The sequence below is a fragment of the Astyanax mexicanus genome, chromosome 7, assembly GCF_023375975.1.
Source record: "Astyanax mexicanus isolate ESR-SI-001 chromosome 7, AstMex3_surface, whole genome shotgun sequence".
NCBI classification, from domain to species: Eukaryota; Metazoa; Chordata; class Actinopteri; order Characiformes; family Acestrorhamphidae; genus Astyanax; species Astyanax mexicanus.
In genome coordinates this window covers 54577452-54600812 of record NC_064414.1, presented here as the reverse complement: position 1 = coordinate 54600812, position 23361 = coordinate 54577452, and the positions used below count along the sequence as shown (strand labels likewise).

Genomic DNA, 23361 nt, shown 5'->3' with positions numbered 1-23361 from the left:
CATATACACACATACACACATACACACATACACACACACTCTCTATCCATTTCTTACAAAGTCTGTTTTACACTCTCTCTCTCTCTCTATCCATTTCTGTCTTTCACACTCTTTTATTCTTTCTCACCATCTTTCTATCCATTTCTCTCAAAGTCTCTCTTTCATACTATCTCTATAGCCCACCTCTCTCTTTCTTCATCTGCTTCACTATATCTCTTTCGTTATTTATGCAACTCTCTCCATCTCCATCACTCTCACACAATCTCTCTCTCAATGTCTCTCACAATCTCTCTTTTGCACTAACCCTAAATATATATATATATATATATATATGTGTGTGTGTGTGTGTTTGTGTGTGTGTATATATGTGTATATCTACACATACACAGACGATCTCTCTCTCCCTAGTTCTCTTTTTCACCTCTCTTACTTCCACCATTTCTTTCATCTTTCTATTTCTCTATTTTTTTTGTCTCACACAATTATATAGATATAAATCACACCATCTTTCTCTCTATCACAATCTCTCTCTATCCATCCATCTTTCCCCTTTCTCTCCATCTTTTTTCACATCTCTCCTACACTCTCACCATTTCTCTCTTCTCCCTCTCTATATATTCCTGTCTGCCGGTCTCTCCATCTCTCTATCTACCTTTTTCCTCTCTTAATCCATCTGTCTCTATCCATCTTTCTCTTTTTTTCTACATCTATCCCCCTCCCTCACTCCTTCATCACTCGCACATATTATTCCTCACCAATAAAGGAGGGAAGGCACACACACACACAGAGCGAGAGCGAGAGAGAGAGAGAGAGAGAGAGAGAGAGAGAGAAAGAGAGAGAGAAAAAGAAAAAGAGAGGGTCTAAAGCTGATGATTGGGCTCACACAGCTGTGTTGATGACCAGCTTTGATTATCCCTTCTTCTCTTTTTCTTTTTTTCTTTCTTTCTCTCTCTTCTCTAGCTGTGTAGTTTAAGAGGTCCTACAGCTGCCTGAGTGGCTAATCTCACATTTTACTCCCCCTACCCACACACACACACACACACACACACACACACACACCTCTTACAGTCTCTCTGCCTCAATCTACCGCTCACACACTCCCTAATTTCTCTCCGCTCTCTAGACACATTTACGCTTTCTATTACATCTGTTCCTCCTCATACACTACCACGTCTCTATCTTTCTCTTTATCCTCTCTCTCTCTCTCTCTCTCTCTTTATCTCTCTCTTTATCTCTCTCTCTCTCTTTATCTCTCTCTCTCTTTATCTCTCTCTCTCTCTTTATCTCTCTTTCCCTCTCTCTCTCTTTTTTCCTCTCTCTCTGTTTGTGTGTATGTGAATAATAATGAGCAGACTAATATTCAAATGCTATAAAAGACCAAGGCCACTACTAAAGCAACAACAGTTCAAGATTAATTCATAAGCTATATCAATACATTCATACATATCAATACACGTCATCCTAATCTATCAGCTGAACCAGAGCTTCCCATAAACTGTATGTTTATGATTACATCAGTTAGAGTTTCTAAACGTTGGTTTTAATTTATGAATAAAAAACCATTGCCATCGTTCACATTACCACGCTGAAGTTAATCAAATCGGATTTTTTGCTCAATGTGGTTCAGATCTGATTTTTTCATGGCTGTGTAAAAGTTTCTCAAATCAGATTTAAGCCACTCATATATGTGGTCCTAAATTGGAAACATATCCGATCCATGGACATGCAACATGAGTGTGAACAGTCAAATCATGCGGAATTCATGCGTCTTTTTACTCTTTTACGCATTAGCATTAGCGCTATGTTCTTCTCTCTCATACCCACACTGCATCTCTTGGTGCAGCTGTACAGCTATAGCTGCAAAAAAACAGCAAAAGCAAACCGCCTGTCCTTTTTTCACCTCCTGGACCTGAGCATGAACTTCAGAGCAGCTGTTTCCTGTTTCTCCACTCCAGTAAAAGATGCTCCACATATGAGCTGCTAACTCATCCATTTCCCTTTATAAAGCTACGAGTCTCTCCTCTCTCTAATATGAGGGTTTTTGTTGTTAGTGAAGAAGGAGGCGTTTATACAGGTATCAATGTGCAGTATGTAAGGGGGCGTTGCAGGAACACATTCTGCGTTCACATTACACACCGATACAGATCACTTACATTTACAGTGAATGTGAACCGTCAAGCTAGACAAATCTGATCTGAGTAAAAATTCGGATTTGAGCAATGTGGCTTGTAATGTGAACGTAGTCACAGTTGCACCCAGAAGGAAGTGTGGGATTGTAATGTTATTGAGAAGGGAGATAAAAGTTGCAGTTGCTAATGTAAAGAGGTTCCTAATGTTCCTCCTGTGACAATCCATCCCACAATAGCTCCAATATTCTCACACAGTTGCTGCACATTTTGCGGTAGGGGTGTTAATAGAAGTGTTGATAGAGCGTCCAATAGAAACACATCCCACACATTTTCTAAAATCAGGGAAAGATCTGGAGATACAGCAGCTGGAAATGGTAAAGTATCTGCAGTGTCTTCAAGACTCAAAGCTCTTAAGATGCAGCAGCAGTGTGTGGACGAGCATTGTCCTGCTGAAACAGCACACCTAGACATTGTCTGGGCTCTCAATTTTTGTTTGTTTTAATTTTGTGCCATATCAGCAACATGGTGGCTATTTTATGGCACCAACAATGTTCATATTTTGAGCATCACAGACTTAAATCAGTGTCTTAATATGAAGGACTTCCAGAAAATTAAGTATTTTAGCTGGTGGAATCTTTTCAAACAGTTCTTTCACTTTTGTAATCCTATAAAAGTCATTTCTGATGGTTAAAAGTGCAGGGCAGTCTACTAAGATATGTTTAATAGTTTGAGGAGTATCACAGAACTGGCAGGCTGGAGTCCGTTCGCCAACCAGGAGGTGACGGTGGGTAAGAGCAGTATGTCCAATTCGGCACCTAGTCATGATTGTCTGATCTTGTCTATTAAGGAAGTCCATATTGCATTTACTATTAATTATTGGGGATATTCCATACAGTTTATTTTGTGGAGTGCTGGACCATTCATCTTGCCATGTTCTTCTACAGTGAACGTTGACTAGATAGTAGGCATCTGTAATTGGGACACAGTTCCAAGAAAGTTCCTGGTTTCTTGCTTCCCTTGCTAAAATGTCCGCTTTTTCATTGCCCCCAATGCCACTATGTCCAGGAATCCAGCAAAAGAGAATGTAGGCTCTCAAATGCCATTTAATGCGGACCAAAAGTGGTAAATCTAAAATTATATGCAACACACCGTTGATTATGGTGCTGCACATGGTGCCTCCACACATGGATGCTTTGTTGGTGTCCAAAAAGGCAAAATCAGGACTTGTCACTAAAGATCGGCTGTCATTATGAATCACTTCATACAAAAACGGCAACTTTACAGCAGAAAAACACAGGAAACGTTCGATGGAAGTCAAAAAGGTTTGATCCAAAGTCATTTCGGAGCATTTCTATTGGTCCATTTGTCATAAAATTCTGATACACACTCAGACTGGAGGTGTGTATGCTGTAGGTACGCTGAGTGAGTGATCAGGCTCAAGTGTGTGTTGTTATACAGGTGTGTGTGTGTGTGTTGTAATAACGATGTGTGTGTGTGTGTGTGTGTGTGTGTGTGTGTGTGTGTGTGTTAGTGCTGTTCCATCACTGATTGATTCTGTCCTTGTAAATCTAATGCATTTTAAACAGAGCGGTTCGAGTCGCCGCCGCTGCCGTTTACAGCAGATGATCTTGGGAGATAAGCATGCAGATGGGCTGAGAGTGCACAAACACACACACTGCATTGCATACATAAGCAGCACCCTGTGCACCAAAAAAAAGGCCCCCACGGTGTGTGTTAGTGTGTTACACCAGAGTAACACTCAGTCAATTATTCAACAGTAACATTAAGACATCAGAATTATGATGCCTGGTGTGTTTGTTTGTATTATTACATATAAATACACAAGTATGAGTGTTACGCAAAAGTTTGGACCCTCCTGTATAGATTACACCTATTGTTGAGATCCAAAAACTTAAATTATTTTCTGTATTTGCCAAACTATATAATCTTGACTGATGCTAAGCATGACAATATATACAAAAAAAATGAGTGAACCTCTCTCTATCTCTCTGCTTCTTTCCCTCACTCTGTCTCTCTCTACCCTTTAAATAACTCTCTCTAACCCATTCTCTTACTCCAACTCTTTCTCCTCCTCGCTTTCTCTAACTCTCTCTCTCCTACTCCGTCTTTATCTCTGTTTCTCTCACTCTCTCTAAACCTTTCATTACAGATAGCTAGTTACATATATACAGTGTTTTGTGGTTAGAGTTATTTACTGAATCTTCTGACACTTGTAAAATTGATGCCACATCTATTTTCACCATTTCGATTGACTATAAGGTATCCTATATAATACAGGATCCTGTCCTATGACTTTTGGCATGTTGGTGTAAATATAACACATATAATATGCCATAATCTATGTACAGGCCAAATACAAGTCCAGTAGGCGTGTCTAAAATGTTTGAATTATACTGTATGTATGTACTGGAATATTTGTCTTTGTGTGTGTGCGTGTGTGTGTGTTTAGGGGTGCGTGTGTGTGTGTATGTGTAGGTGTGTGTGTGTGTAGGTGTGTGTGTGGAGAACATACATGCCGTCCTGCCGGGTGATGGTGTATCCGTGTTCCGGATAATGAACGAAGGAAACGTTCACTCCGATGAGGGGCGTCCCATCTGCAGTCAGCACCTGTCCTCTGATTATAGACACCAGGCTGCAAAACACACACACACACACACACACACACACACACACACACACACACACACACACACACAAACACACACAAACACACACACACACAAAAACACACACACACACACACACACACGGAGAGAGAGAGAGAGAGTCAATAGGATTTACTGCATGAGTGACCCATGAATCACTAAGCCTTCTCAGCCATGTTAAATGTCCACACTTTCAGATCTAGAGTCAATATTGCGACACAGACACACACATACACACTCGCAGACTACACACACACACACACTCACACACATCTCTCTCTCAGTAAAAGGCACACTCCCACAGGTAGAGAAAGAAAGAGAGAGAAAGAGAGAGATAAAGTTAGAGCAAGAGAGAGAGATAGAGAGAAATTTTAGAGAAAAAGAGAAAAAGAGAGAGGTATAAAGTGAAAGAGAGAGAGAGAGAAAAATAGAAAGAGAGAGAGAGAGAGAGATGGGGGGGTTAGGTGGTTAATCAGTGGTCAGTCAGTAAGCAGTGGTCACTGTGTGTTTATTGGCTAATTATCCAGCTCATTAGTGCTTCTGTGAACGGGTAATAAGCAGAACAACACTCACTGACACACACACACACACACACACACACACACACACACACACACACACACACACACACACACACGTTAATGAGCCAACACCTCTCTCTCTCTCGCTCTCTCTCTTTCTCTCATAGAGACATCATAAAACAGATAAACACTAATTATTATTATTTAAAACACAAAATATAAGATGTTTATATGCATTTTCGATAAGAATAAGCAGCAGATCTTTAATTAAAGTTATGTTCTGTATTGAAGTTAAGTTGTGCTTTAAGTTAAACTCCATTTCTTAAAGACCTGCCTGATGTTCTGGAGATGTTCTGACCCAGTCATGATCTAGAACGTCACAGTTTGGTTCTACATGTCTCAGATTCATACGCTTGTCCTTTTAAGAACTGACTGTTCGATTGCTGCCTAACATATCCACCCCTTTACATATCAGGGATATATAGAGACTGCTACTGTAACACTGTTTGATAAGGAAGACCCCCTGCCTCACAGAGTGCTGTATCTGTATCTCTCTCTCTCTCTCTCTCCTCTGCCTTACAGAGTGCTGTATCTGTATCTCTCTCTCTCTCTCTCTCCTCTGCCTTACAGAGTGCTGTATCTGTATCTCTCTCTCTCTCTCTTCTCTCTCTCTCTCCTCTGCCTCACAGAGTGCTGTATCTCTCTCTCTCTCTCTCTCTCTCCTCTGCCTCACAGAGTGCTGTATCTCTCTCTCTCTCTCTCTCTCTCTCCTCTGCCTCACAGAGTGCTGTATCTCTCTCTCTCTCTCTCTCCTCTGCCTCACAGAGTGCTGTATCTCTCTCTCTCTCTCTCTCTCTCTCTCTCTCTCTCTCCTCTGCCTCACAGAGTGCTGTATCTCTCTCTCTCTCACTCTCTCTCTCTCTCTCTCTCTCTCTCTCTCTCTCTTCAGTGTGTGCAGGTAAACACTCCATAAATATCTGGGCATCCTCTCAGCTGAGCCGTAACTCACATCCATTACCTGCCATAAAACTGCAGCAGCCCACCGTCACATCATATCCTTCTCTCTCTCCCTCCCTCCCTCTCTTTCTCTAGCTCTTTCTACCTCTCTTGATCTGTCTCTAGCTCTATAGACCCCTCTCTCTCTCCGTCCAGCTCTTTCTAACCTGTCTGTTTCTCTCTCTCTACCTCTTCCTCTCTCCCTTTCTCTCTCTCCGTCCCTCCCTCGTTCTCTCTCTACCCTTCCCTCGCTCTCCTTCCGTCACTCTACCTTTCCATCTCTCCCTGTTTCTCTCTTTCTCTCTCTCTCCCTATGTCTCCATATCTATCTCTCTCTCACTCCCTTGCTCTCTCTACCTCTTCATCTCCCTTTCCATCTCTCCCTGTTTCTCTCTTTTTCTCTCTCTCTCTCTCTCTCTCTCTCTCTCTCTCTCTCTCTCTCTCCCTATGTCTCCATATCTATCTCTCTCTCACTCCCTTGCTCTCTCTACCTCTTCATCTCCCTTCATATCTCTCCGTCCCTCCCTCATTCTCTCTCTACCCTTCCCTCGCCCTCCTTCTGTCTCTCTACCTTTCCATCTCTCCCTGTTTCTCTCTGCCTGTTTGTCTCTTTTTCTCTCTCTCTCTCTCTCTCTCTCTCTCTCTCTCACTCTTTCTCTTCCTATGTCTACATCACCATCTCTCCCCCACTCCCCTGCTCTTTCTACCTCTTCATCTCCCTTTATCCCTCTCTGTCCCTCCCTCGTTCTCTCTCTACCCTTCCCTCGCCCTCCCTCTGTCCTTCTACCTTTCCATCTCTCCCTGTTTCTCTCTCTCCATCCCTCCCACACTCTCTCTACCACTCTCTCCCCATTTTTCTCTCTTCCTCTGTCTCTTACTCTATTTCTCTCCCTATGTCTTCATCTCCATCTCTCTCCTGCTCCCTTGCTCTCTATCTCTCTCCCGATCCTTTGCTCTCCCCCTCTCTCTCTCCTTAATTGATCCCTATGATCTTTCCAGCTCACAGATTGTATCTGATACAGGGTTTCCCGGTCTCCCCTGCAGGGGTCGGGCTCTCTCTCTCTGTAAATCCCGGACTGGACCGTCAGTCTGACTGATCAGTCCAGTTTAACCCCCCCTCCTCCACTCCAGACTCAGGAACTGGACCCACTTAAACCAGTGCTCCCAGTACAGACGGCTGAGAGGAACAGACTGTACCCTACAGGCAGCACTGAGCTCTGAATAGAGTCTCACACACACACACACTGTTCTTATTTACTTACTGGGAATCCTGAATCAGCAAATCTGACCCACACACACACACACTTGCTGACACACTCTAAAAACTAGTGAAAAATAATGTATTTTTATTAAAAATTACGAGGAATGGCCTATTTTATAGACGCACCCATATAAGTTATGCTGTTTAAGAGTCTAAAAACACTACCGTGTGTTTGGGGTCACGTGACTCAGGTGATCAGGATCCCACCTCAGCTACCCTGGCTTGCAAAAGTATTCATATCCCTTGAACTTTTTTGCATTTTGTTAGCTAACAACCACAAACTTAAATGTATTTAATTGAGATTTTAGGTGACAGAGCAACACAAAAGTAGTGGAAGTAGTGGAATGAGTTGTAAGTTAGTGTGACGTATGTTTAAATGTGTTTTTTTATTATTCTTTTTAGTCTATATACATCGAATAAATCCAGGGTCATCCTGAAAATGTAATGTAAATCGGACAGTAGTTGCCTTTATACTGCTGCAGAATTTTGTAATAAAAGGACCAATATACAAATGCTTCCATTATAAAGTATAGAGTTTTTATTTTCCTCTGTAAAGTTCTGATTTTGAGATGTATTTAGTTACATGTTTGGATGACGGTGATTCTAACAGAGCTGAACTTTGTGGACATGTTGCGTCTGATCTCCTCTCCAGCTGAAAGAGCTCATATTCGGCACAGCTGTGCCCTGCGTGTTTCCTGCGTTTGGGTTTTAATCACATTAGCCTACACGTAGCCTTATTGGATTAGCCGGCCTTATCTGGCCACTGCGGTATTACAGGCTTAATTTGCCCACATCTGGGCCAGTGGCAGCGAGCCTATTAAAATGTTTGCTGTAGCTTAATCGCGATATCTGTCACGGCCGCCGCGTTGCTGCCAAGCTCTTCTTGAGATTGACTGAAATGAGGCGGCTTTAGTCCGACCACAGCGCGGGCGGGAGGATAGAGGAGGAAGGGGAGGGGCTAAATAAACAAATTAATGCTTTACACAAATGAAAGGGGGAAAACCGGGCAGTTAATGTGGTTCTAAAGTTGAATGAGTTTTGTTTCCTGATTTATACACATGGCAAGCTAAGCTAAGCTAATGGTTTTAAGTGATTACCCTGACTCTGAACTCTAGAATCAGAGCTGATCTGATCATATTGGTCACTTGTTTCAATTAAAAAGTATTTGTTATTATATTTATTATAGAATCCTCTGTATCTACACCCTTCTTATGAATTATCAGACAGCTCTATGCAGGGTATCCACAGGTACACAGAGATCAAATGCAAGACTTTTAAAACATTTTAATTCAACTCAGGCAAAATCGAAACCACCAAAATTAAGATTAAATAAACTGCTTAATGCAATGCACAAAAATAAAAGCTAAATTATATTTCCTGTATGTTACATTTTTAAGACCTTTGGGGGATGGATTTTCTTTTCCGTTCAAGACAAATTAAGGCCATGTTAATTCACTGAACATCTTAGTTATCAACACATTAGCAACCATTTAGGAACACTTAACTAACACCTTAGCAACCAGCAGCATAGCAACACATTAGCAATCAACTCCTATACCATATCAACATCTTTGTTATCAAAACCTTAGTAACTATTTAGAAACACCACAAACTACAAACTAACACCTTAGCAACCAGCAGCATGGCAACACATTAGTAACCACCTCTGATACCACAGAAGCAAGCAGCATAGCAACATCTTGGTAATCTTGGTAACACCTTAGTAACTATTTAGGAACGACTAATAAACAGCTAACACCTTAGCAACCAGCAGCCTAGCAACAAATCTTAGTAACCAACTCCTATAGCCTAACACCACCTTAGCAACCACTTATCACCTATACCATGGAAGAAACTACCAAGTAACACCTTGGGAACCAGCAGTGTAGTGACATCCTACCATGAACTTTGTAACTATTTAGGAACACCTAATCAAACAACCTACAAACAAATAACACCTTAGCAACCAGCAGCATGGCAACACATTAGCAACCACCTCTGATACCACAGAAACACCTTAGCAACCACCAAGTAACACCTTAACAGCAAGCAGCATAGCAACATCTTGGTAACACCTTAGTAACTATTTAGGAACATCCAACAAACAGCTAACACCTTAGCAACCAGCAGCATAGCAACAAATCTTAGTAACCAACACCTATAGCACAACGCCATCTTAGCAACCACTTACCACCTATACCACAGAAACACCTTAGAAACCACAAAGTAACTCCTTGGTAACCAGCAGTGTACCATGAACTTTGTAACTATTTAGGAACACCTAATCAAACAACTTACAAACAAATAACACCATAGCATCCAGTGGCATAGCAACAGATTAGCAACCCACAAAACACTTTTACCATAGCAACCACTTAGCAACATCTTAGCAAACAACTCCTATACACTTTGTAACCATAATCTATACCACAGCAATCACATGGCATCCATTGAGTAACAGCTTAGAAACCACCTAGGATCACCCCAGAAACAAACTACTATACTATTATCCTGTTCTGTCTGGTAATATGTTAGCTATGGGTCAGCAATAGGTGCAACTGAATGTAGATGAATGAATGCTGCTTTAAATTCATTAGAAGAGGTGTCTTTTAGTGTACCTTTAACGGGCTGGTCGCACTGCTGGGAATCCCAGTCCAGTTTAGCTTGGACGTGACCTCTCTTAAGTACCCCGGTGTACTCCGGTATGATGGAGGGTTGCTATGGTTACACTTCCTGTATGTAAATTGAGAAGTACCCTGGGAAAACGGGCTACTTGGTAGCGATTAGCGTTTAATAGAAACAGAGGCTGGGCTCTGGCGACGCCGCTGGCCTGCCGCTGGGTCGGGCAGTGCCCCTGCTCACTCCACCGCTATTATCTCTACGGAGGTCACAAGCGGGAATGTGCGAGGCTGCACGGTTGCCACGGTAACTGTACGATTTTCTGAGAGAGAAGACTGGAGAAATAGAGCTGATTAAATCTAAAGGAGCAAAGGGAGCGGGACGGGTCAGGGCGAGGGCTGCACCTAACCATTTAGTGTTTTCTGCGATTCTAACACTTATTTTTCTGATTATTCGATTAATCGGATAACTTATTTATCAAACATTATATTTTTGATGCTTGTTTGAGTGTGTATGTATGGCACAATTGTGAAAAGTGTGAATAATTATTTTAATATTTCTATAGTTGTCTCTATTGCTCTATTTAATGAGGGTGCAGCATTTCTAGCTCACTATTTAGTGTGGTAGTGTGCAGTTTGGGACACACCCCAAGGATGCTAAAGGATGCTAAATCAACACATATAGACATACTCACCTTCTGTTGAATGGATTCTCTCCACCAATCACATGCGTGCTCTCAGGGCCGACAAGGAAGCTGATTCGCTGGTAGAAGGACTGAGCGGCCTGCTGGGAGGAAGCTGATTGGCCCTGGCTGATGATGTCACCTGGGTCAGGTGACCCCCGGCAAAACAGCTGTGTCTGGCAGGAGCTCTGGAGACAGCAATCTGGATCCATACAGTCCACCAGACCATCTATACACACACACAAATACATATATACATACACACACAGTGTTAATATAACTGTATATAGAAATACACATCCCTGTGCATGTATTTGTATACATATACAAGCACAAATATGCATACTGACATATATAAAGACTCCTCCCACACACATTCATACACACAAATACACACGCAAACTCAACCCCACATACTCACACATCCCTGTGCACATGATTATATACTTATTTACACACATGGATACACACATTCACCTATAACTGTCACAATAATTACATTATTATGTTATTGTGCAATACATGTTCATAACCTCACTAATATGTACTAATAGTGATATGGTCTACTATGTTCTACTTAGTGCATAGTGACAAATACGCTCATGAGAACAGCAGGAGGGAGATCAGCATCGCTTCTAAAGTCGATGTTGAAATCTGTAAACTGAGTAACACTTTATTTGGATGGTTTATTATAGATGCCCAACTAACATTTAACTGCATGTCTAATAAATGAAACTGAACTGTAAGGTAAAAGTAAACTATTTTCTATTGAAGGTAACTCTACAACTCTAACCCAAACTTTAATCCAAACATTTTAAGACCAGGTTTAAGGTTAGCTTTAAGGGTTAAGTTAAGTTTTAGGTTTTAGAGCTAATTCATTGGTAAGGTTAGACTCTATAGAGAATCATTTATGTTGAACATACATTTACTGTTCTCATACAGAGTTCCCCAATGGTGGAACAAACTACCTTCCACTACCAGATCAGGAGAATCTCTCACTATCTTTAATAAACTCCTGAAGACAGAGCTCTTCAAAGAGCACTTACTCTCCTAACACCTCTAACTAACTACCTTCTACTACCAGATCAGGAGAATCTCTCACTATCTTTAATAAACTCCTGAAGACTGAGCTCTTCAAAGAGCACTTACTCTCCTAACACCTCTAACTAACTACCTTCTACTACCAGATCAGGAGAATCTCTCACTATCTTTAATAAACTCCTGAAGACTGAGCTCTTCAAAGAGCACTTACTCTCCTAACACCTCTAACTACCTTCTACTACCAGATCAGGAGAATCTCTCACTATCTTTAATAAACTCCTGAAGACAGAGCTCTTCAAAGAGCACTTACTCTCCTAACACCTCTAACTACCTTCTACTACCAGATCAGGAGAATCTCTCACTTTCTTTAATAAACTCCTGAAGACTGAGCTCTTCAAAGAGCACTTACTCTCCTAACACCTCTAACACATTAACTACTTCTAACCTCATTTCCTTCTTCCCCTCCTTCACTCCTCTATCCTATTATTTCCCTTTGACCTCCTTTAGGCCCTGTCTAAAGATGTTTTTACCTTATCTGTCATTTTGGACAAAAGCGTCTGCCAAATGTAATGTAATGTAATGTAATGTAAACATTTTACATTTACTGCATTTAGCTGATGCTCTTACACAGAGAAACTTACAGGGTTACTTTTTTTTATACAGATTTGGGTCAATGTATTGTTAGGTTAGGAGTCTTGCCTAATGAGAGCTGCTGCCCTCTAGTGGAAGCTCTACGTGAACGCATGTCCAACCAGCAAGTCTATCTCTAGCCTAAAATTACAGTAGAACACATTCCTTTTCATTGTTCTAAAATTACATTGTGCATTCTGGGCTGTTTTATTAATTGTAGAATTGTGTGTGTGTGTGTGTGTGTGTGTGAGAGAGAGAGAGAGAGAGAGAGAGAGAGACACACAGAGCGCAAGACAGACAGAAAGAATTAGCATCCCTTTGGGTTTCACAGTTCCTTTCACTCTGGGGAATATCTCTTAAAAAGTAGTGCCCTATGTAGGGAACAGCATGTTTCATTTGAGACGTGACCCCCGAGGGGAAAAGAAAGCAAATATAAGGACTAAGTAGGACAGTCTGAAACACACACACACACCTACACACACACACACACACGCTACATACACACAATTATAATAGCGCTATCTGCTATGCAGGAATGTTAACCCTTGGTAATTAAATACTGTACATTAATTACTGTGTAATTCCATAATTACATCTAAACAGTGCAGCAAAAACAACAATTCCAGTAAGCAAGGCTGACATTGGCTAGCGGTTTATCCCACTTCGCTTGTTTTAACACAGTAAACACGCAGACTAAAGATCTGGCTAAGAGCTAGTGCTGCGGTTAGCGGCTAATGCTAATGCTGCTGCATCCAGCCTTAGTGTTGGAGAAACTTTACTGAAAACTTACATAAGGAGCACAAGATTATAAGGAGCACTGTCGATTTTTTGTATTTTTGATTTAAGCAATATTTCAGCATTGGATACACATTAATGAAGCTGAATTAATATATTGTGACTGTTTCTAAATACTTTTGGACATATTTAGAGTGAATATATGTATTGCTAAGTGCTGAGAGAGAGGCTGTGTTTTACTGGAAGAGCCTCGAACGCACATTTATCCTGTCCAAAATCACCAAACTGCTTCATGTGTGATCTGACCTCTGTATAAATCTGTGCTCCAAAGACAACACACACCCCACACACACACACACACACACGTTAGTGTGGCTGGGTCTAGGGTCAGCATACATAACAGAATACACTGCAGATGTGTGTGTGTGTTGTGTTTATTGTTACAGTCCTGACTGATCTGCACTGAAGACGATGGTCATTTGGACGGACCATTTTACACCACTTTAACCGTGACTGTATTCAAAGGAACATAAATGAAACAAAAGCAAACAGAGCAGTGAAAACACACCAGCGCATCACTGTATATTATTCTAAAAAGCTTTAAAAATATATTAAAACCTTAATTAAACCCCTGCAGCTGTAAAGACATGTATGTGAACCCTTTGAAGCACTCTTTGATGGTTTAAAAAAAGGCAAAAACATTAAGAGAACAAATAATTAACCCATTACTATACTATACTATACAACTGGTTAGAAATAGCATAGCAAATGTGCTCAAACTAAAAGAGAAATCACACTGCCCAACAGAGATGCTGTGGCATTAAGTAGCTATGAAGCATGGTGGAGGGAGTTTGCTAAGATGAGTTTGCTAAGATGTTGCTAAGTGGTTGCTATGGTAAAAGTGTTTTCATGGTTTGAGCCTGATCAATGACCTCCAGCTGGACTGGTGCTGGGTAAAGCAACAAGAAAATGACCCAAAACACAAAAATACATAATCTAACAGGGGTGAACTGTGTCCATCTGATTTCTGGCCAAACCATCACTTTAAAGCCTTAGTGGGAGTCCCGAACACAACTGCTGTTTGTTTTCTCAGCTAAACGCAGGCGAAGGGGAGATGTTCCCTCTATCCCTCTATCCTCCCTTGACGTCTGTTAGACCACGAGGCATGGCATCTCTCCCAGAGAGAGAGAGAGAGAGAGAGAGAGAGAGAGAGAGAGAGAACAAAGTGTATTGAAGGAGAGAGAGCAGAGAGCAGAAAGAATTGAAAAGGAATGATAGACAGACAGACGGGAGGATGGACAAATAGATGGACAAGACAGGTGGATGGATGGACAAACAGACAGATTGACAGACAAAGGTACAGACTGAGAGACGGAGGGACAAACTGGTTAACAGATGGATGGACAGATAAAAAGACAGACAGATGGGCGGATGGATGTACTGATGTATGGATCGAGGGACAGACAGACAAAGGGAAATATGGATAGAGAGACGGAAGGATGGACAGACTGTTAGACCGACAGAGACAGAGAAAGACAATCACAGAAAAATGAATGGAGGGATGGACAGACAGGCAAACAGAGAAAAATAAAATAATAAATGGATGGACAGATGGATAGACTGAAAGATAAACTGATAGAGACAAAAAGACAGACAGTCACAGATGAATGAATGGAGGGACAGAGACAGACAGACAGGCCAACAGACAGATAGAAGGACAGATAGAAAGATGAATGAATAAAGTGACGGACGGACAGATGGAAAGACTGACACAGACACAAAGATAGACAAACACAGATGAATGGATTACGGAACGGACAGACAGGCAAACAGAGAGACAGATAGAAAGATGGATAGAGAAACGGAAGGATGGACAGACGTTAGAATGACAAACAGACACAAAGATAGACATCACATGAATGGATTAACGAACAGAGAGACAAGTGAACGGAGAGACAGAGAGAAAGATGGATAGAGAGACAGATGGACAGATGTATAGACAGACAAACAGACACAAAGATAAACATCACAGATAATTGGATTAACGTACGGAGAGACAGGCAAATAGAGAGACAGATAGAAAGATATATGAAGAGACAAATGGCACAGACAGAAAGGTAGACAATCACAGATAAATGGATTAAGGGATGGACAGGCAAACAAAAAGACAGAGAGACAGATAGATAGAATAATGGATGGATAGGCAGATGAATAGACATTTGGACAGACTGACACAGGCAGAAAGACAGTTATAGATGAGAAAGACATTCAGAGAAAGATATATAGACAGATATACACACACACACACACACACACACACACACACAGTCGGATCTCGACCCTCACCTCCTTCGTTGTCCTTGCCGTCTGCGCAGAGGGTTTCCATGGCGACGTCGCAGCCGGACCCCCTCCAGCCGGGCTGGCAGACGCAGTGCCATCCGTTCTGATCCAGAGTGCAGCGGCCATTACTGTTACACAGCCCGGGACAGCCCTCTGCACACACACACACACTCCGTCAAATACAAAGACACAAGGAGAGAGAGAGACAGGTGTGTGCGAGAGCATGTGAGTGTGTGTGTATGAGAGAGTGTGTGTGTGTGTTTAAGAGTATAAGAGAGAGAGAGTTGGCATGCATGTGTGTATGTTCATTAATATACACTTGAGCTTTTGGGTTCGTGTGTGTGTGTGTGTGTGTGTGTGTGTGTGTGCACAGGTGAGTACTCTTTGGAACAGGCTGCAGCAGAACAAAGTGCACTTTTGCCTCTGTGTGTGTGTGTGTCTTTGAGATATAGATAGACAGAGAGAGCGAGATAGAGAGAGGGAGAGAGACAGGTGTGTGAGAGCGTGCGAGTGTGTGTGTATGAGAGAGTGTGTGAGTATTTAAAAGTGTAAGATAGAGAGAGAGACAGGAAGAGGGAGAGAGAGACAGGTGTGTGTATGTAAGAGCACGTGTGAGTGTAAGAGAGAGAGAGAGAGAGAGATGGCATGCATGTGTGTATGTTCATTAATATACACCTGAGCTTTTGGGTTCAGGTGTGTGTCTCTGTGTGTGTCTCTCTGTGTGTGTGTGTGGACAGGTGAGTGCTCTTTAGAACAGGCTGCAGCAGAACACAGTGCACTTGTGACTCTGTGTGTGTGAGTGTGAGAGATAGACAGATAGAGAGAGAGAGAGACAGGGAGAGGGAGAGACAGACCTCTGCACAGATAATAGAGTAAGTGGCAGATGAGAGAGGTCAAGGTCAAACGTGAACACAGAGTGACACTGGACTCGGCACAGGCCGGTGACACTGAGATGCACAACGGCTGTAAATTCACATGAATGTAAACCAGAGTCTTCACCACCACCATCACCACCATCTTCATCATCGTCATCATCATCATCATCTTCATCATCCTCTCAGCAAAACCCAAACAGATTGGCTGCTCGAATTGCCCCTTTATTAAACTCCGCCCTTAAATAATAATAATGACTAATCTCATTACTGTTGCATAGTGACTGTTGCTAGGCCCGGCCATGGAAACAAGGATTTACTGTGATAACTTACTGTGATTTTTATCCCTTAATATCTACTTAATACAACTAATGCTCCACTGACAGTAATGGAGGAATTTGGTGGAGATGCATGGTTCCTCCCTTCAGAAAGCAACACGTGTCATTTTCGTATAAAATCCTGTTATTTTACTCTTCTGTTATGCTTCTATCCCCCATAAGGGGGCACTCAAACTGAGATTCGTATTTGTATTTACTGCAGAAGAGTGAAAGTAAATTGCTCTCTGCACCTGTAGTGGAAATATGAATTTGTACATAATACTACCAATATCCTTTGGCCCTTATGTTCACAAATCCTGATGAGTGCCAGTTCCATCATAACATGCACTTGAGGATAGTTTCAAAGATCTCAAAAAATGTTTTGTATTAACTGACCATCATTTTCTTTACTCAGTTAAATAATTATTGCTTCCCATGATGTGTATTAGAACATTACTGAAATATTCACTATTCACTGTATACCTGTAACTCTACCTCTTCACTACTTTACTTTAACTGATGCTCTCAAACACTTTATTAAGAGACAAGAAATTCAAGTAATTAACTCTTGATGAGTTCAGCACAGCTGTTAACTGAAAAAAGCCTGAATTCCAGGAGACTCTACCTCATAAAACTGACGGAGAAAATCCAGCAGAGATGTTTAGTAAATAATTCCATATGTTTTTCTTTATAGTTTGAATGAGTTTAATATTAATCTACAATGCAGAACATTTTAAAATAATGAAAAACACAGAATTTAAAGTGTTCAAACTTTTAACGGTGTCACATCTCATCACAGGCATCAGCCCATTCAAATGCAATGAGTTTAAAATCATTAAAACCTAATTTATGTTTCCAGCTGTGACCCAATATAAACAGACTGTAGACTTCCTGAGCGGTTTTGTGGGTTTTGGCTCAGATTCTACATTAAACTGTGTAAATATAAATATATAATGAAATGTGACTGGTATTAAAATATCAATCTTAGGTGAGATGACATTAATCCAAAGTGCACTGAGAGGGGAGTGGGTGTGGGTTTTATAAGGATATGATTTTTATCACTCTTTTGTTAACATGGCAGGCAGATGGCATTCCCCTACACCCTCTCAAATTAAGCCCTGAGCACCGGAGCGGCGCCGCCCCGCAGGAATCAGTGTTTAATAAGGTTTCTGACGCTAAGCTGAAGGTTTTACCGTCTATCTGTTTCCTTTTACTGCTGAAAATCACAGTATTATTCAATAAATGTCCAAAGGTTTGTGGACACCCTATTTAATGAACGCTACATTCAGCTGATCTCTGCTGCACTCACGGCTGATATAGACGTGCAAATGCACACATACAGCTTGACTAGTGCCTGTAGTAGAGAAGTACTGCCAATAGAATAGGACCCTCTGGAGTAGGGGTACGAGATATTGTATAGTGCGCAAGAATATAGCAAACAATTCTGACACATTGTGATACTGGGATATTCTTGAAAGCAGTCAGTTTTGTATTTGTTTTGCTATTTATTGTATTTACTTTTAATTGGTTGTTTGCAACATTTTAAGCAACAATAGTAAGGAATAAGGGTGAGCAAAGGGCTTCAATGTACTTACAGTGAGCTTAGATTTCCAATATTTTCAACAGTTCGGTTAGCAGCAGCGCTAGCCACAGTTAGCAGCACTTAGTGCTAGTAATCACCGCATAGCAGCTAATGCTAATACTGCTCCAGCCTTAGTGCTGGAGAATCTTTACTGAAACTGACTTTACTGCTCCTTAATACCTGACTGGTAGAATTCATACATAAGGAGCACCGGATTATAAGGCGCATTATGAGGTGATTTAAAAAAATAAATAATGTATTTTAAGTGCACCTTATGGTGTGAAAAATATGGTACATGCACTGAATATGCTCCACTTTAATTTTCTAGTCGATTTTTTGTTTTGTTTGTTTGTTTTTTTAATTTTGTTACACTATTATTTTATACAAAATATAGTCTTGGTTACTTGATTACAAAAAAGACAAAAGTTTTTAGTTTCTAAATTTTTGGTTTCGACTGAATGTAAGAAACTCTTATGTTTATACTTACTAAATTATAATATTTATTGCATTGTTGCATGAGTATATTCTTGAAATAAACTTTTCTAGTCCCTGTGGAACAATATCACCAACACAATAGGGTTATATGAAGTTTGATATGAAGTTAATGTTATTATTATGTGGCTGATTGCACTCAAATCCTCACAGCAATGCTCCAAAAACTTATAGAAAATATATATATTTTTTTTCTGGACAGTAGAAATAATTTTGAATATATAGTGCACTAATAGTTTCACGAAGCAAAGAGTTCACACTGGATGTTCAATATAATATAATAATCTGCCGAGTTCAAAAGCCGGTCGGACCTAGCAACGGTAACCAACCAATGTGGGCGGGGCTTAGCGAAAGGTCAATTTATAGTATCAAATAAAACAGAAACAGCTGAAGTTCAATCAGAATCCAAATAAAGATGAGTATAGAATGAGCCCACAATAAAATCAGCAACCAAATACGCAAACGGACTAAATTTCGTAGAATAATAAACGTAAAACAGAACAAAATAGAAGCAAATAAGAATAAGGAAATGGAGTGAAGAGGAAGAGAGAGAGAGGCCTGCGAGTTTTTCGAGCAGCATCCATGTGAAGCTACAGCACACAGAGAGGAATAGAGAGAGAAAAAGAGAGAGAGAAAGAAAGAAAGAGAGAAAGACAGAGAGAAAGACTCCTGGCATAAAGTATAGAGAGGATGGGCGGGGTCTGGGGGGTGCTGGCGCCTCCAGTGCTATACTTTCTGCCCAGGGCACATTCTGCTGCACAACTGGTGGGAGGGAGGGGTTGGAGGGTTGGGGTTTGAGGGGGGGTGAGGTAGCGGGGAAGGGGGGGGGGGGGTGTTTGGGGTTTTGGGGGTAAAAACAGGGAAAAAGCAGCAGCAGCAGCAGCAAAGACAGCTGGACCAACAGATATCAGGATTCAGGCTACAGGATGCATGAAGACAGGACCCACAGGATTCCAGAAACAAAAAATAACGCAGGGACCACATGTACGTGTGTGTGTGTGTGTGTGTGTGTGTGTGTGTATAAATATACATGTTATTTTGTTACAATAGCAGGCAGAAATCAAATAAAAAGTCTTGGAATTTAGACAGGTGAAGAGTTTTTTTCCTTACTTTCTGTAGTTATATTAAAGTTACATTTTAGTTTGAGTTGATTGTCTGTTCACATGGACTATTTCTAGCCAGATGCCACCGGTCACGATCATTACCACACACTGCACTGCACTGTCCACTGTGGGTGGTAATCAGAGATGTATAGCTGACATCAGGCTTCTCAATCTTCTCAATATGCACAGCTACTTTGATATTTTATACTTTATATTTTAGTGTATCTTTATCTTTTTCTTCTTTTGTAACCTCTGTGTACTTTATATCTGCTACTGGATGTCTAGAATTTCCCTCCGGGATCAATAAAGTATCTATCGATCTGTCTGTCTATGTATTTATCTTTCTATAGTATAGCAAGGAAACTGTACTTAAGTACTAAAATACTGTATCTGTATCTACTGGAGTATAATGTTTACCACACTACTGTACTTTAGTACTAAAATGCTGTATTTGTATCTACTGGAGTATTATTTTTTTACTTCACTAATGTACTCAAGTACTAAAATGCTGTATCTGTATCTACAGGAGTATTATTTTTTACTTCACTACTATACTTAATTACTAAAATGCTGTATCTCTATCAACTGGAGTATTAGTTTAACTTCACTACACTACTGTACTTAAGTACTAAAATGCTGTATCTGTATCTTCTGGAGTATTATTTATACTTCACTACTATACTTGACTATATTTTAGATGAATTTAATACTTTTACTCTGATATATCGTTTATGCGCTGCATTGTTACTCATTACAATTATAAAACTGTTTGGAATGACAAAAGAAGATCTTGCTGCTCCCGTTCTGCCTTTAGCACTGCTAACTTTACAATGCTTTCTGTAATTAACTATACTAATAACAGTACTGTACTTTTACTTTCAGTACTTTAGTAATACATTTTACAATTAACGACTTGCAGTATTTAAGTACAAAAATGTTTAGTACTTTGATACTTCTACTTAAGTGTGGAGCTATCTTTTTTTGATAGATCACTTTTACTTAAGTCTGGATCTGTACTAATTTGAGGAATATTAAATATCTGCACTTCTTCAGAAACGAAACGTCACTTTAACTGCCATAATTAATTAGTTAGCATTAGTTTTGTGTATATAATATTGTGTTATATTGTGTGTGTGTGTGTGTGTGTGTAGTGTGTTGTGCTGGACTGGTCAAGACAGACATAAATGAAGGGTGACCAGATAAGGAAGACCACAATCAGGAGAACAGTGAGGAGACTGCAACACTGACGTCGTGCTTCATAGACAGAAAAACAGGGAGGAGGAGGAGGGGGGAAGGGTTGAGAGACAGAGAGAGAGAGAGACAGGAAGAGAGAGAGACAGGGAGAGAGAGACAGAGTGGGAGTAGAGTGATTGCTTATAAAACAATCTCCCTGGGTCTGTGGTTTACCTTTAAATCCTATCCTCTCTCCTATCAGGGGGCCGGGAGGAAGGACAATTCGGGAAAGAAAAAAGTAGCCAAAATAAACAAACAAACAAACAAACGAAAAGAAACAAAACAAAAAACAAAAAAAAGTTCTGAGCACTTGAGTCCGGCATACAGGACATTAGAGAGAGAGAGTGACATACAGGCGGGGGGTTGAGGGGGGGGGGGACAGAAAGGACGAGGAAGAGGAAGAGGAGGAGAAAGAGGAAGAGGAAGGGAGGCTGGAGACAAACGACAGAAACATCGAGAGAAGACAAGATGCTTGGGCTTTAACGACTCCGGAGGACGGCCGCAGAAAGACTCTCTCAAATATACAGATACACATTTACAGCATATATATCACAAAAAAACGATCACAGTTAATTAAAACATGATTCACAGCATATAAAACATGGTCTACACCTAAAAATAAAAGTGTATTAAAGGGGTTTTTGAGCAATGCCAGACAAAAAGCACTTTAGGTTGAATAAAGATTCATGTGTCAGTAAATAATCTTTTTTTCTGTTAACAGAAATTGTTAAGAACCTTCAAATTGGTAAAGTTCTTGTTTGAGGTTCTTCATAGAGACAAATTAATTTTTTATGGTGCCAAAAACAGCCCTTTAAAGCACAATTATTTCTAACAGTGTATATATAAAAAACCTAATCAGTGTTAAATATGTTTTGCAATAAGTAATACACCATAAAAAGGGGGGTCGGGAAGTTCTTCTCATCTCTATTATGAAATGAAATGTGCATAGAAGTGCCAAATGTGATTCTTCTATGGCACTGCTAAAATAACCGTCCGATTTTAGTACTAATGATAGTTTATATCAATCAGAAAAAGAGACATTGGGTTCTGGAGGTTCTTAAGGGTTCCTAAAGGTTCTGTCATTTTATGCCTCTGTTCAGTAAGGCTGTATAAATCACAACGCACACTCGTAGCCCTCATATCTTACAAAACTACATCTATACAGTACCAGCCAAAGGTTTGGACCAACCAGATCAAACGTGTGTTCCACATAATGTCCTGCAAACATTACGACATAGCTTACCAGTATTACATAGATTCTATAAAACAGCTTTTTAAAGAGAAAATGCTGGAATAATGTATTGGAACATCCAGAACACTGGTTAAAAGACAGTCCCTGTAGTCCTAGAATATTCTTTATTACTTAAAAAAGGTTCTGATCCTCTATAAAACAGTTATTGACTGGGCACAGAGTGGTTCAGGGGCGCTGTCGCTATGATCGGGAGATCACTGGTTTGAATCCTGGTCATGCAGCTTGCCATCAGCTGCTGGAGCCCTGAAAGAGCACAACTGGCCTTCCAAATATTTCATATCTCCAAATATTTCATATCTCTAAAAGGAACCCTAAGTTCAAGAAATCTTTAGATCTGTCACCAGGTTCAGGAACCTTGAAAGAAAAGTTCTTATAGCTCCAGATTATTCAAAGGATTCTGGAACTTCTGTGACAATTTACTAAATTTTAGTTACTTAACAGGTTACAGAAAAGAAAAGTGACAGTATCTGTCTTTAAAACAGTTGTAGGCTAATGACACTTTCTTAAAAAAGGTGCGTTTAAGTTCCAGTAAGATTTTGCCAGTTCCAGAACAATTGCAGACATTTTATTGTAGTGAGCGCTAAATAGTTAAAGAGGCTTCTTAGAATGGATCTTGAAGTTCTAGAAATCTTGATCAAGGTTAAAGGTTCTGGAAGCTTTTGGAATGTTGGTAGTAAAATTCCTCCAGTTCCAGAACGCCTCAGATCTTCAAAGGTTTCTAGAACACTTTGGCAGAAAGGTTATTGTTTAGGGTAGTAAGATTCCTTAAGTTCCAGATCCCTTTAGATTTATCAGAAACTTCTGGAACACTGGTAGACAGATTCTGCAGATCAAGATCTCTTTAGATCTGTCAAAAGCTTCTAGACTGTTGGTAGTAAGATTCCTGCAGC

The 23361-nt window shown here is 40.5% G+C and overlaps 1 protein-coding gene across 12 annotated transcripts in view; it reads right to left on the bottom strand.

The window, feature by feature from the left end:
• The window catches only part of tenm3 (teneurin transmembrane protein 3), a 1272390-nt gene that overhangs the window by 98290 nt on the left and 1150739 nt on the right, over positions 1-23361 (bottom strand). For 8 of the 12 annotated variants that reach the window (XM_049481363.1, XM_049481365.1, XM_049481366.1 and 5 more), the window contains 4 exons: positions 21394-21414; positions 15627-15773; positions 10887-11103; positions 4663-4782 (listed from right to left, as the gene is read on the bottom strand). In XM_049481363.1, coding sequence (XP_049337320.1) covers positions 4663-4782; positions 10887-11103; positions 15627-15773; positions 21394-21414 — 505 coding nt within the window. The remainder of the gene's footprint in view (positions 1-4662; positions 4783-10886; positions 11104-15626; positions 15774-21393; positions 21415-23361) is intronic. The other 4 variants (XM_049481367.1, XM_049481368.1, XM_049481369.1 and 1 more) reach the window with 1 other exon arrangement.